The 14,878-nt window shown below is 37.4% G+C and overlaps 1 protein-coding gene across 2 annotated transcripts; it reads left to right on the top strand.

The window, feature by feature from the left end:
- The first annotated feature begins 2,687 nt into the window (after positions 1 to 2,687).
- On the top strand, positions 2,688 to 14,412 carry LOC124186962 (nuclear hormone receptor HR96). Of its 2 annotated transcripts, none has more exons than XM_046579145.1 (5): positions 2,688 to 3,217; positions 7,361 to 8,724; positions 9,506 to 9,722; positions 10,124 to 10,419; positions 12,223 to 12,386. In XM_046579145.1, exons 1-5 carry the CDS (start codon positions 3,080 to 3,082, stop codon positions 12,242 to 12,244), a joined length of 2,037 nt encoding a protein of 678 aa, XP_046435101.1. In that variant the 5' UTR covers positions 2,688 to 3,079; the 3' UTR covers positions 12,245 to 12,386. The 2 variants fall into 2 exon arrangements, with proteins under 2 accessions (XP_046435101.1, XP_046435100.1); XM_046579144.1 differs by having other exon boundaries at positions 2,690 to 3,217; positions 10,124 to 10,543; positions 12,223 to 14,412.
- Positions 14,413 to 14,878: the final 466 nt, after the last annotated feature.

Raw genomic sequence — 14,878 nt, 5'->3', positions numbered from 1 at the left:
GATTATAAACAAGACGCGTAACAATTGAAGATCGCTTCGAGTGCGCAGCAGCGCTACGCGCAGGGTAAGCGATGAGCTTGCCGCGCCGCGAAATTTGAACCGGATTCTCGCGACCGTGTGAATATTTGTTGACATATTTTCCGAACCACAGCACCGTCCACTGTGAAATTTTCAGACGACCTTTCGCGTTGAAGAAGGCACGCTGTGTATAAATTGTAGCTCATTCTATTCGGGTTGTTTTCAGTTACGAATAATTTTCGCGCATTTTATAACAAAACTACACTGAAACAGGGTATGAAAAATCGGAAAAAAATACTCTCGAGAAGTTCACGTGAGAACCTAAAATTTTTTTGCGACGAAACTTTATTCACATGTCGTCCAGGTTTTAAGCTTCGTAGACGCGAAAAATTTAAACATTGTTGAAATAAATTTATTTGATGAGTTGTCGTGAAGAAACTATGTGTCGGAAAAATCTGAAAAACCGACCGTTTGATTTGAGGTGGAATACCCCGTATAAAAAATTCTTATAGTTAGTATATTTCTTGTGTAGTTATAAATTACGAGCATTTCGATAGATAAATATATATATATCTATATGTATAATCACACGACGGAAAATGTATTTATTTTAAATTTATATTAGAATAAAGAAATATTATGTATAAGTATTATAATATAAGTGCAATAGCTGTTTCTATAAGCGTTTCGTAATCAGCGACTGCACTGAAAAATGTGATTCTTGTAACATATAAAAGACAATTAGAGATGTATTTTTAATCTGACACAAGATAATAAATCCGTATCTTATATATCGTGTATCTAGCGGAAAAAAATCGAAAGGCTATACCCTGTAATTGTTTATATACCCTTGTAAATGTACATCGTATAAAATAATAATGTTGAATGAAATTTATGACGAATTTTTCTACTATTATTTGATGCAGTGTTCGTTTTTCAAATATGTCTATCATTCTGTACATAAGTGAAAGAAATAAATTCAAATGGTTTATCGAGAAATGTGTGATGGTAATTAATTTGCAAAAACATTGTGATAATATACTGGAAATATATGTACGACAGCGTGAATCGTAATGGATTACATAATTCTGAGTATACGATTAAAATTCAAGTATAGATATCGTATACGTATATACGTATAGATATCGGTTAATTTACGAAACACCTGCTGATAAACAGGTCGTATTATTATCAGTAGCAATAATAAAAAAAAAAAAAAAAACACCGCATTCGTTATTCCAATTCATCAATTCGTGCGATCAAGTGCAAAAGAAATTCAATAAACCGACGATAAAATGTAATCTACGATGTTTTCTGATCGAGATTAAAATTTTTCGAATCTAGAGTGAATTCGGGAAAAGAATTTCTGCCACAGTTAAAAGCGAGTTACAATATACAATATGTATAATATCTTTGTTACGATCATTTTTTGTTACGTTTTCAACGCAACGTTTGCTTTCGATTAGATTAAATTATGCGATCTCGAGTCCCCGGATACATCAATATCTAATAAAAAAAAAAAATCTTCGATGAATTTCCGAAACATTTGTAATGTGTATGAAAATAGTAATGAATATTACACTATGAACTCGTAATCGTGATCGTAATCGTCAAGCGTCACGTGTCGTACATAAAAGTGAGTTTGTTTTGAGGATTCCGTTGATTTAAATAACCCGCGAATCGCGCACGTGCCTGAACGAGCAGTCAGTGTTGCCAATCTTACCGCGTTCGAATTTCAATTGCGCAAGTCTCCCACGCCACGGACGGTCATTTTTTTCTTATTTGAATAGATTTACCAGAAACGAAATAGCTAGCTCTCGAGAAAGAGATGGAAACTTTTATTATTCGATTACCTTCGCTGAAAACGAAAACTTTTTATGGTTACGAACAGCGGCGATTTTTTTTTTGTTTCAAATTCTTAAAATTACCTCTCGTGCTTTCACGCTTAATTTTTTGAAACGTTTTACGACTGACTTTTTGAAAGGCGAGGACGAATTTCTGTAGAAATGAAAGAAAAATTAGGAATATACTTTAATAATCCAAAAAATTTCTGTATTTCATCGCAAAATGTGATTTAAACCGCAAACAGGAATGATCTATTGCATCTCCTCAAGTCAGTTCTTACCAACGGAGTAAAACGTCATTTATTTTGACGATTATTAGAGTCTGAAAGAATTATTGAGTTGAAAATGCCACAAACATCACAATTCTACCTACAAGGCGGAACAAAAACTCTGTAAAGAAGATAAAAGAAAATGAAATTGTCGTTCTGCACAACAATAACGTCACAAAATCCGTCATTCCTGTAATTGAATCACGAATAATTACAGGAATACATTTATTAATATTATTCTAGCACAACGCAAAACAAGTGAAACTTCATTCGGTCGGTAACGACGGACCAGAGCATCCCCTTAAAGAATGTTACGAAGCACCAGTCTTACATTTCAAGTTCGATTCTCACATTGTCAAATACCGGGGGTCTGTTCAACGAGGGCCGGTAACCACGGCAAGCAACTCCCCGATCCTAAGACCGCCACTTCCAAGTCGGTATTACCATCGGAGCACCGTAGCCAGAAGCCTGTCATATTTATAAAATCAGGCAACCTGTGCGCGTGGATGAAGCGTGAGCCGTTGGCCACAGGCTGGCCAATACGACGAGGTGAATTCACTATCGCTATTCGTTGCGGTGATAATAGTAGAGACGAGGAGTGGATCCAACCACTCCGTGTTTCGAGTGTCGTATAAAGATTTGATAAGTGCCGTGGCAATTGACCGCATTATTCTCGCTGACAGTAAAGATTTTGCCGGACCTGGTTCAGCCCGTACCCAGAGCCTTGGACTCGGCGGTTTAAAGTGCTTCGGTGAACGTTTCCGAGGTGCAGAAGTGCTGCTTTCCCAAACGGTGTTGGAGGCCCCTCGATTATGGGTGTCGTTAACGTGACTCACCGTGCTCCCAGCCACCGCGGAAGCGGGAATATATAAAAATTGTTAGCGGAAGGAAATCGCGCCGCGTTCCGAAGGGACAATTGATCGCAATTGAGGATCAAGAACCCGAGAGATGGAAGATGAAGCCAACGGGAGAGAGGCTAACAAAACTTGCGGCGTTTGCGGGGACAGAGCACTCGGCTATAATTTCAACGCCGTTTCCTGCGAAAGCTGCAAAGCCTTCTTTCGCAGAAACGCTCTTAAGAACAAGGTGATTCACCGTTCGTTTCGTTTATTTCAATTGTTCAATTGTTACGGTAACTAGAAAATTTGGGTAAAACAGGTAATGTTATATTTTTCGATTTTGGTAAAAAATGAAAATAGTTAAGGACTGACCGGTAATCGGAACTAAAAATTTCACTCAGTGTACGAATTTCGGTTCTTTGCATGCTACATTTGAACACGATTATGATTTCTCAGCTTTTCAACGAATTTCTAGGGAAATTTGAGCATTTCGTATAATTTTGTAGAAAAAATTTGTTTCGTACGAAACTTTAAAAATGCCTAATATCTCGTAAAAACTTGTATATCTTAGATGGATAAAAAATCCACAAGCTGCTACAATTATTAACGATAATAAACAATTACTTACGAAAAACTATGCGTATATTTACAATTTTGTAAAGAAATAATACGTGGAAGTGGAAATTTTCACCAGAGTTCACATTTTTTTTTTCTTCCCGCAGAATAATTGTGCCACAAGTTTTTGTTATATTAATACATACGTGACGCGTGTCACACCTGTACAGATAGACTAATATCGAGATTGTTGACCAATTACTAGGTTGAAGTTAGCAACGTTATCGTAACTAAATACTGGCGGAAAAAAAAATCACAATTTCATAAATTTTACAACGTTTTTCGAGGAACCAAAATTTCTAAATACGGGTCGTGTTTTGTTTTATCAATTGCAACAAACTCTTACTGAATTTTCCAGATTTCAGACAATTCAAAAATCATGAGACAACCGTTTTTCCTTGACACATAATCGTTGTGCGATAACGTTACTAACTTCAATGTGATAACCGATCGCCAAAGGCCGGTAAAAGAAGAGAAAGAAAAAAAAAAACGACGCTTCGTCGATGACGTTACGATAGGGATTTCCGATTTTCGAATTCTTCCTGACGTCACTTGTACACATCATCCCCCCCCCCCAAAACTATTACACGCTTATTACAAAACGTCACGTCATCAGCAACAGCGTTACTTTGTTTGTAATCGGTATAATCGTAGCAAAGTTTTCCGCTTCCTGTTTTAGTCGAGGAAAATTCACGCATATTATACGAATGACAGGCCGCGAATTAAATTCCAGTAAATTTCCCACGTACGCGGAGAATCAATTAACTTCAAAGAAATTTCATGTGTGACTTAAATCGCCCTGCATATTGTTTCATCCTCGTTCGGAACAATTTTTATTCAATGCTAATATCGTTCAGATTTTCTATATCTAATATGTTTACAGTTTGAGAATTTCATCACGCAGAGCGATAATAAAATGCATAGATTTTACGATCTATAGGTGCGAAAAAAAAAAAAAAAAAGATGTTTTGTCGTTTACATAAATTGCATGCAGAGATGAAAAATCATTTTGTAGCAATAATTTATGTTAAATATTAGTTACGCATTTTGTCAATGACGTTGACTTGGTAGAGAATAACTTGAAGTTGCTAATTTGTTTTTTTTTTCCTCTGTCTTTCTTTCAAGTAATTTTGGTCCACGTTCAACCGACGTTAGGAACGATTCAACTTTGAAACAAGAATTTCATCCATTAATTCGCCATTTGCACAATTCACTCGATCATATTTACGCAACGTAAAAATGTATAATGTATGTAATAATGTAACTGAAAGCGTAACTGTTCCAATCGTATGCAACGTATCGGAGCAATTAATTAATATCAATGCGAGCAATCGGTTGCTCGCTATATTTTTTGTTTATTATTCAAGTTAACAATCATCAAGAAGCCTGTTAACGAGCTTTGAGATAACTAAACGAAGCATCTTAGTCCACGCATAAAATAATTAAGAACATACAATGTTTCGACGAGAATTACAATTTGTAGCCGTGATATAACCGAAAACTTGATTAGCTTAATCAATCTTCTTCTTATCTGTTGTAAAATAAGAGATCATTGGTAAAAAATTTCTTTTCATCTTATTCGAATTATTTTCTTTAGACGATTTTTTTTCTTCGCCGCAAGGTTAAATTAAAGCAATTTTTTTTTTTTTTTTACAAGATACCACAACTTTTTGGGATTTTATCGTCTATTCAAATACTAAGAAATGCAAATGCAAAAAATTATATCAAAGGGACGTTCAAAATGATCGTTCGTACTCTTTCATATATATTTTTACATACGTCACCGAAAGTCATAATCGAAACAATAATAATCCTCAATGAGATGTAAGAAATAAATGAATCTGCGACAAACGTCAAATTTTACGAATACACTGAACAGTTTAAAGAAAAAGTCAACGGGCAATTTTTTGATAATCGAAAATCGTGCAAATTCTCGATTTTTCGAAAAAACGATGAACGGTTTTAACTTTCTAAATATATTCAAACAGACCGAGACGACCGAACAAAAAGTTACATTATTTGTGTAATTGTTCTTTACTGACGGAAAAACGTAAATAATTCACAAGGCTGAAGTTATTAAACGTTAACGTATCGAAACGTTGAAAGAAAATGGAAGAAGTTAGTTTGAGATGCGCCGTATTAACAGTTTACTAAATTTCAAGTAATCCTAAATTTGCAAAAAACAACGACTTCCTTTTCCCAAAAATTCATCGTTATAATAACGTCACAAACTTCAGCCTGATACTAATTCAAACACTCTAAAAAATTTCAATACTTGATGCTTAATTTTGGAATCCTTGCACGTTAAATTTGATAAAAAAAAAAAAAAATACCAACTGCATCTGACCTTATATCGTCGGTACAAACTCAGATTAGAATGAACAATGATGTTGTGAGTATTTGTCAAGTAGCGAACAAGTGAGCGACTAAAGTAAATAATACAATCGTGATACGATAAGACGCGCATATATATATATATATATATATATATATATACGCGGTTATCAGCTGAGAACTTGACCCCAGGTGCCTTGATAAGGCTATTTCCTGCACCCCTGCATTTGTTTACACGTCGTTTCACTAGTTTTTTTTTTATTAGTATTTTGGACAACTTTAATCCTAACACGTAACTCTGGGTGAATTTCACCCAAAAAAATGATGAAACTCCTCGTAGAGTCCCTTGGTCGTGAAAATGGGTCTCTCGGCTCCATTCTTAATGCGGAGCAAAAAATTTCATTTGTTACAGTAACTAGAAAAATTGTGTAAAACAGGTATCGTTAAAAAAAACTGTTTTAATATTGTCGATTTTGGTTAGGAAAACTCATAGAGCTTTTTCTGCGATCCTTAAACGATACCTAGATATTTTTTGAGTTCAGGTTTGTAGAACTCGTTTCTCGAGTAAAATATCACGTTCATCGGAGTGAATTTCACCCAGTACAATTCTTACATTGATAGGCGGACACTCTTGGTTAGAAAATTCAGTATCCCATCATCGATCGGTTGACTGTCTTTTTCATTATATAAAACGAATAGTGTAACGCTATGAAAAGGTATGAGTGTGAAGTTGGTATCGTTACTTTGGACCCTTAGGAATGTCCGAAATTTATTGAACCATTATAAACGAAACGTACACTTAATAATTTTGAAAAACCAACGCCATCAAAGTCGTTCTAAAATTGTGCAATAACGATTATTTCCCCTGACGTTTCGTTGCGTTAACGTTACTAACTTCAGCCTCTTGAAAAGGTTAGCTTCGAGTTTTGGTCATATCTTAATTACGTTGCGACACAGGAACTGTTTTGGAACTTGAATAGGGATGCATAAAGACTTCGCAAAAACCGTTCTACACCCATTTTAGAGGTAATTGACTCAACACAGCTGCCCTTCCAAACAAAGTAACTTCAGAAGGATTCTGTTGCCAGGGTTATTATTATACAAATAACTGGTCAAACATCTGACGCCATTATTCAAAAGAATATCAATAAGCCTCAGCTGTGAGGGATTTTTTCTTTTTTTGTTTTTTACTTTTTCTTTTTGAAAGTACACAGGTGGACAAATAAGCTACAGATTTTTTTTGCAATTAGCTCGCTGTGAACTTTGTAACTGTATAATTCCATAAGGGAGCTTAATCGTCGGGTAATGGGAGCCCGATAAATAAGGAAAATTGTTAATAAAATTCATAACTTGTGTAATTTTTTTTTTTTTTTCAAGGAAGATATCGTTGCGGACATTATTGTGTAATTAATAGTACCTCAATGTTTAAAAATGTTTTCAGGACTTCCGGTGCCCTTTCACGGAAAATTGTACAATAACGGTGGTGACGCGTCGTTTCTGCCAGAAGTGCCGTTTGGACAAGTGCTTCACGATCGGTATGCGAAAGGAGTACATAATGACGGAGGAAGCGAAGGTGTTGAAACGGCAGAAGATAGAGCAAAACCGGGCGAAGAAGCGGCCTCAGCACGAGACGACAAAGACGCCGAAGCTGAAGAGGGAGAACGTTGAAGAGAACAGTTTCGATCAAGAGTCCTCCTCGTTGCCCTTCGGGCCACCGGAAACTTACATCTGGGAGTCGGACCGGAAGTACACGGACCTTGACGGAAACAGACAGCAAGTGACGGACAGTATGAGCCCGGTGACAGCGGCAAGTGTTCCGAGTCCTTCGAGTCCACCGGAAGGAGGAAACGTCACGGGTTCGAAGACCTTGGACATGCTGAGGGACCAGGGCACCGTAAGGTACGAGCAGAACCCACCGAGGTTCGAACAAGGTCAGGGTACCTTTGAAAAGGTGATCCAAGGGCGTGGAAAGTACGTTGGAAACACGCCACCACCGTCGGTTGAGTCTTACGAAAGCTCGGCCGGCTTCGAGACGTCTTCTCAGAAGTTCCTTAAGCTCGACGAGTCGGTGATGAGCTTGCAGGGAAATATGGAGCCAGAGGTTTCGAGGTACAAGTCGAACCTCGCAAGCTTGGAAGTCCGCTGCGCGACACCTTCGGGTTCCTCCAAGTACGGCGAGATGAGTAGATTTGACGGAAGTCGGTTTGGACAACTCCATAGTTCGAATGACTTCGGTCAAAAATCGTCGACGATCGATCCGGACTCCGGTATGCACGGTTCGGGGGCCAAGATTACGGAAATTCCGGAAACTGCCTGCCGGAAACCGAAGGAAACTTGTCCCAAGGAGTCCGATTTGGTTTCCAAGGTGATGCAGGAGCCCCGGTTGATCGCGAGGATACTCAGCAATCCCGAATTCGCGGCTAAGATATTTCAGGATCAGGGATTCATATCCAAGATCATCACCGACACCGACACCGTGTCAAGGCTCGTTTCGGATCCTCAGATATCCAAGTTCCTCGAGGAGAGCGACGTCGGTTCCACGGACGAGATAACGGCCGGGTCGCAGAGCAACGTTAAGCCGCGTACGGACTTCGGTGAGAACTTGGCGAACAACGGCATAACCGACAACATGATAAGGCACATGCTTGACGCGGAACAGAAAGAGGTAGAGAATCCCATTCTGACAAATCTGATCACCAACCGGAATTCGGCCGAGTGTAAAAACGCCAATGGCGAACCGAGTGCCAGCGGGGATTGGTCCAAAGCTGAGGACGTCGCTAGGGATATTCTGCAGGATGTTCAACGGTGAGGATTTACAGTTATTTCAACGACGTCCTTCTGATACCCCATAGATTTTCACCTCGAAACTATCGTTATGAATCCAGAACCGTTTCGAACGATCAAAATTGGTTGGTACCGTAAGGTTCGAACCTTGGAAATATCAAGTTTTCGTACCGCTTGTTTCGAGTAACTAAGGGGTGATCCTTCGGGTTAATCACTCGTAAAATCTGGTGTACACTTTTCTAGAAATCTTTTCAAATCACTTGAAATCTGTGAAATCTTTGAAATCTTACGCAGTCTTTTCTAATCATTTGAAATCCCTGCAATCTTTTCGAAGACTTCTGAAATCATCTGAAATTTTTTAAAAATCTTTTCAAATCACACGAAGACTCTTGTAATCGTTTGAAATCTTTTGTAATTTTTTCAAATCTTTTGAAATCCCTGAAATACTTTCTAGTCTTATAAAATCATGTGAAATCTCTTGAAATCTTTTGAAGTCTCTGAAGTTTTCTTTTGAAAAAATCCTTTGAAACCCAAGAAGTCTCTTGTAATCATTTAAAATCGTCTGAAATCTATTTGACATTACATGAAGCCTCTTGTAATCTTGTGATATCCTTTGTATTCGACCGAAGTCTTTTGAAATCTTTTGAAATCCCTGAAATCTTTTGAAATCTTTGTAATCATGAAATCGATGCGTACATCAAATCGATGAGTAATTAACCCTTCGGCGCGATCTAAATGAAAATGAGTGACAATCGAAGATGACGGGTGCGTGAATCGGGAGTATGAAAAGTCTGTTTTCCAGGATCCCAATCACGGTCAATTCCATAGAATCGATACTCTGCGAGGCTATAAAGTTGGAATTCTCGGCATGTTCGACACTCGGTGGAAATCGTAACAGCAGAGAATTGAACGACGCCGAGCGGGCGAAATTGAACGAATTAATTGTCGCTAATAAAGCTCTTTTGGCACCGTTGGACGATGACATCACTAATTTGGTTGGCGAGGACTGCAGATTCAAGGTATGTACGAATAACAATGCACATACATACAATCATCCGACGCTGGTAAACCTCGATAAATTCATACGTATCGCGCATCGTGAGCGATGTCACCGGATACAAGACCGGAAAGTCGATGGTGAATCGGAATCAGATGCGCGTCGTGTCAACTCGTAATTTATGAGCGAAGAATCTTTCTTCCGTCAAGTATCATTGAACATGGAACACAGACCTAGTCGTCAAAATCTTCCACACTGAGAAACATTTCATTTGTTACACTATTTGACCGATGACTAGATATTTTCAATGAAGGATTTTGCGCAGGGTGGATTTTTAGTCCGGGTAAATTTTAAGAAAAGAATATCGTTGACGCTAACCACTTCAAGTACCAGTACACCAACGACATGTTCTATTTTCATCAGGGAAACGCCGGACAGTCCGACCCGATGCTACTGGACGTGATAAACCTGACGGCAATAGCGATCCGAAGGTTGATCAAAATGTCGAAGAAGATAAACGCGTTCAAAAACATGTGCCAGGAGGATCAGCTCGCTCTTCTGAAGGGCGGTTGTACCGAGATGATGATCCTACGTTCGGCGATAAATTACGACCCGGACAAAGACATGTGGAAGATACCCCACAGCCAGGAAAGGATGTCGAAGATAAAAGTGGACGTCCTGAAGGAGGCCAAGGGGAATTTGTACGCGGAACACTCGAGGTTCGTCAGGACTTTCGACCCGAAATGGAGGGACGAAAACATCATTCTCATACTGAGTGCCATAGCTCTGTTCACACCCGACAGACCGCGCGTCATTCATAGCGACGTGATAAAACTGGAACAGGTATTTCACTGTCAATGATGTTAATGTACTTACAAGAAGTGACGTTGGTGACGATTGGCAGCGAATGTTCCAAAATCTTTCCATTGCACCGTTTTTCATTCACACCGCGCACTGCTGAACCGACACTGTTTCACTTGCCTTTCCAAAAAGTTATACTGCGGACCTTGAAGAAGACAAAAAATACCGTGTCTATTTTCGTCGACTAAAAGACAACGCAGATTTTTTATGGAAATTGCATCCTGGTAGGATTGGCTGGATTTTCAGTACGTTACAGAACGTATACTCCCGATGAAAAGCTCTCATGGAAGCAAGTCTCGAAAATCAGTAGTTTCCGATATACGGGCTTCCGAAGAAAGGTGTACAGCTTTTTTGACATCTATGGATTTCCTGATTTTCACGAACGATGAAACTTCAAGGGGACTTAAAATCAAGCAAATCGCTCGAAAAACTTTACGGTTGATTCTCAAGGACAGGCAGGAAGCTGTGATTGATTCCATCCGCGAACTCGCTGGTTTACCGGAAGGAGCTGGGACGTCAGATTTCGCGTGAAGAACGAGACTCTTCGACTAATGCAATAATCGAGTTGTCCCGTTTTTCACGCCTGTGCGGAGTCTCTGCGAATCGGCTGTGCAGTTTTTGAATGACAGATTTGATTTCAAGTCCCCCTTGAAGCTTCGTAATTCGTAAAAATCGCGCAATCCAAAGATATCAAAAAATCCATCCACCCCCCTTCCGAAGCCTGTATCCCGGAAACTACTGATTTTTTGGACTTGTGTCCACGAGAACTTTTCATCGGAGGATACGTACCATGACATACCGAAGGTCCAAGCAATTCGACAGGGAGCCAATTTCCATAAGGATTCTGCCGGGTCTTTTAAGGATGTACTGGCTAAACATTCTCAACCAAAAGTGAGTCTCGTTGACAATATTGAATACTTTACGATAAGATAAGAATTGGAAAAAAATAAACTAGAATAAAAACGATAAGAAAATTAAACTTGAACAATAATAATACCCAAAAGTCATCAATAAAATGGTTAAACAAAACATTGCTTGACGAGTTTTTAGGGTTTGTGTTTTTTTTATTCTGTTATGTGAAATGAATTCGTTGATTTGTCTGAATACCCATGAATTTTAAAAGAATGTTTTCATTACTTTGAAAATTCCGTTTTCGAAAATTTGAAATTTTGAAAAATGGAGGAAAAATCGTGAATTTTGAATACGTTTTCGTATAAAATGTTGTGGATTACGATTAAGAAGTTTCCAGAGTATTGAACGAATAGTTTCGTAGATACAGCCTTTACAAATTTTCGAAAACTCAAATTGCAAAATGATGAGTAAAATTCTTTAAAAAATTCATGTGTATTCAGAAAAATCAACGCATTTATTTCACATAAAAAAAAAAACACAAACCCTAAAAACTCGTCAAGCAATGTTTCGTTTGAACAATTTATCGATGACTTTTGGGCATTGTTATTATTCAAATATAATTTTCTCATCATCTTCATTGCGGTTGATTTTTTCCGATTTTCATCCGATCACAAAGTATTCAACATCGTCGACGATACTTATTTTTGGTCGACAACGCGTAGCCGGTGCATCCTTAACGTCAATCGCAAGCTATCCGACCTTCGATATCTTCGTTTTAAAAACTTCGATTCGTTTTTTTCTGTTTCAAGAACTCTTACTACTACCTGCTGAGGCGATACTTGGAGAGTGTTTATCCCGGCTGCGAGGCGAAATCCACCTTCTTACAGCTGATACAAAAAATTTCGGAACTCCACAGACTAAACGACGAGGTCGTCGGTGTTTACTTGAACGTAAATCCGTCGAGCGTCGAACCGCTACTGATCGAAATATTCGACTTGAAGCACTGATGAACGCTCCTAGCAACAGGTCCCGACGTGTTTGCGCCGAGTGAACAACAAGTCGGAAGCAGCGAGCCCTCGGACTTTGTTTACGTTTCTCGCGTCTCCGTTTCGAGAAAAGTTTTACAGCCGCGGGATTCGCCTCTGTAATAATAATAATAATAATTATGGTAATTTCTTTCCACTCTCAGCTCACGTCAATGACCGTTAGATTCGACAATCTTGTAGAGCAATTTAACGTCTAAGCAGCTTTGAAGAGCTGACACTTCCGGTTGCTTCAACACCTAATTGTAAGCTACACGCGCGTTTGACAAAGCAATCGAAACAATTCTCGCAACTCGTAATTGTAACAGAATGCACGTTGACAAAAAAATTAAAGTTGCACTCGTTTAGGGCGATTTACGCGGTTTTCTAATCGCTCGTTTCGTTCATAAATATTTCATTCAGTTTTCCAAGAATCCAAGAACGTATAATTTAACAAAGATTTTGATCGTCGCGTCGTTTTACGTGCAAATTCGTAAGTGCAAGAATAAATCGACGTTATTAAAGTTTTATCGATCCGTCGATGGAATTGAACTCTGCTCAAGATGAATTTCAACTGAAATTATTCTGCTTACAGAATTATTTACTATCCGATATTTTTCTTCGAAAAATAAATAGTTTTCGATCCGATAAAATCACGTGTGTGTAATTATTTAGGTAGTAACGAAATTTGGGTATAAAAACGTGTATCGAATCCAATACGTCAATAATAACAATTATTGTGTACGCAATAATTTCTGTAGATAATTTAGTTTACGACGTTATCGATAACATGTCGGTTATTTTAGTTGTGATTATTATTATTGTTACGTACTAGTTACCACGGTTAAATTATAGAACTATTAGGTTTGTGATAATTTGTATCAGCTATATAGGGTATATTCTGCGTTAAAAACTCGTGACTTTGCATGATATTCTAAAGGTAAATATAGAAAATATAGTAACGCGCGTTGCTAAACAGCTTTAACCGAGTGTAATATTTTTTTAAATTAAATTCAAAAAATATTGTAGTATATATGTAAGTATAACGATAAAAGTATTCAACCTTGTACATACAAACCTGTATTCATGTTGCAGGAATATTTTTAATCAACGCGACAAAGAGATGACAAAAAAAGAGACGAAAATAATTAACGGATAAGAAATATGTAGAAATAAGTGTAGAAGAATTCGTGATTCACGTAATTCGTTGAAATGCCAGTTCAAACATCCAAACAAAAAAAAAAAAAAAATATTTAATTTTAATTCGAAACTTGTACAATATTTAAGTAAAGTTTCCATAATTCTCCGGGTGAGAATAATTCACGTCGATTGGAATAAAACAAGAAGATTAGATTAGAAATTATTCTACGTTAAAAAAAAAAAAAAGAAAAAAAAAAAAACCAATTCAATTCAAACGATTTCAACTTATCGAAATCAATGCTTAATGAAAGTATTGAAATAAATAATTTTCTTGTATTTCTTTCGACCGTATAAAATATGCGTGTATTTGATTGTTGTATAATGTTATAATAATGTCGTTTGAAAAGTGAACTAGAACGATTTTCAAAATCGTTGCAAATATTACAAAATAACAATAACAATAACAACAACAACAATAATAATAATAATAATAATATGTTGGGGGCCAACGCAGAAACGTGCGCGTTGTTAAAAAAGTTTTAAAAAAATGTTAATATTTTATATCAAACGTATAAATACGTGAAAATATGTATAGATTATATATGGAATGCAGCTTTGGCTTGTGTCTGGTATTACATGTTTGAGAAAAAAAAAAAAATGTGTGTAAAAAATTTTGGTAATCATTGGCTTTCGCGTGGATACCAGAGACTTGCGAAAAATTGCGTCAACTTTCCGCGACTCGATAGAGAGTTAAAGTGTAAGCGTATTAATAGCGTACACAAAGATTGTGATAAACTCATAAAATTATATTTTTCAATTACAAAGGAGTTTCATGAATTCACTCGGTTATTTTCCTCCAATCCCAGATCATTTCCTGACGGTTTTCACGTGCTTGCAGAGATTCGTTCTGAGCTTCTGACCGTTTAAGTACACATCTGCGTTTATAATCGATGTTCGAGGTTGTAATTTCGAATTTTAAAAACTCCGCAAGCAAGAAATTCCCAATTTTTTTGCGAATCTTTAAGTAAAGGTATCGAACTTTGACGAAACATCAAAGTTTCGAATGGCGTGAAATGCGAAAATGAGAAAGTTTAACAATCTGAAACACCGAAATTCTGAATGATCGAAAATTTCGTCACTTTGATCCTTTTCTGTTTTGGATTTTCCATATTTTTACGTTCGGAATCCTCGCACTGAGAGAAATTTTTATTTCCGGTTATCTCTACCTGTTTTTCTGATTTTTCACACCCACTCGTTCGGTAAACTTCGTCTCTAACTTTATCGAAACTTTATTTTTCCAAAT

The sequence above is a fragment of the Neodiprion fabricii genome, chromosome 7 (assembly GCF_021155785.1).
Source record: "Neodiprion fabricii isolate iyNeoFabr1 chromosome 7, iyNeoFabr1.1, whole genome shotgun sequence".
Classification (NCBI taxonomy): Eukaryota; Metazoa; Arthropoda; class Insecta; order Hymenoptera; family Diprionidae; genus Neodiprion; species Neodiprion fabricii.
This window is presented reverse-complemented; position numbering and strand designations above follow the sequence as displayed.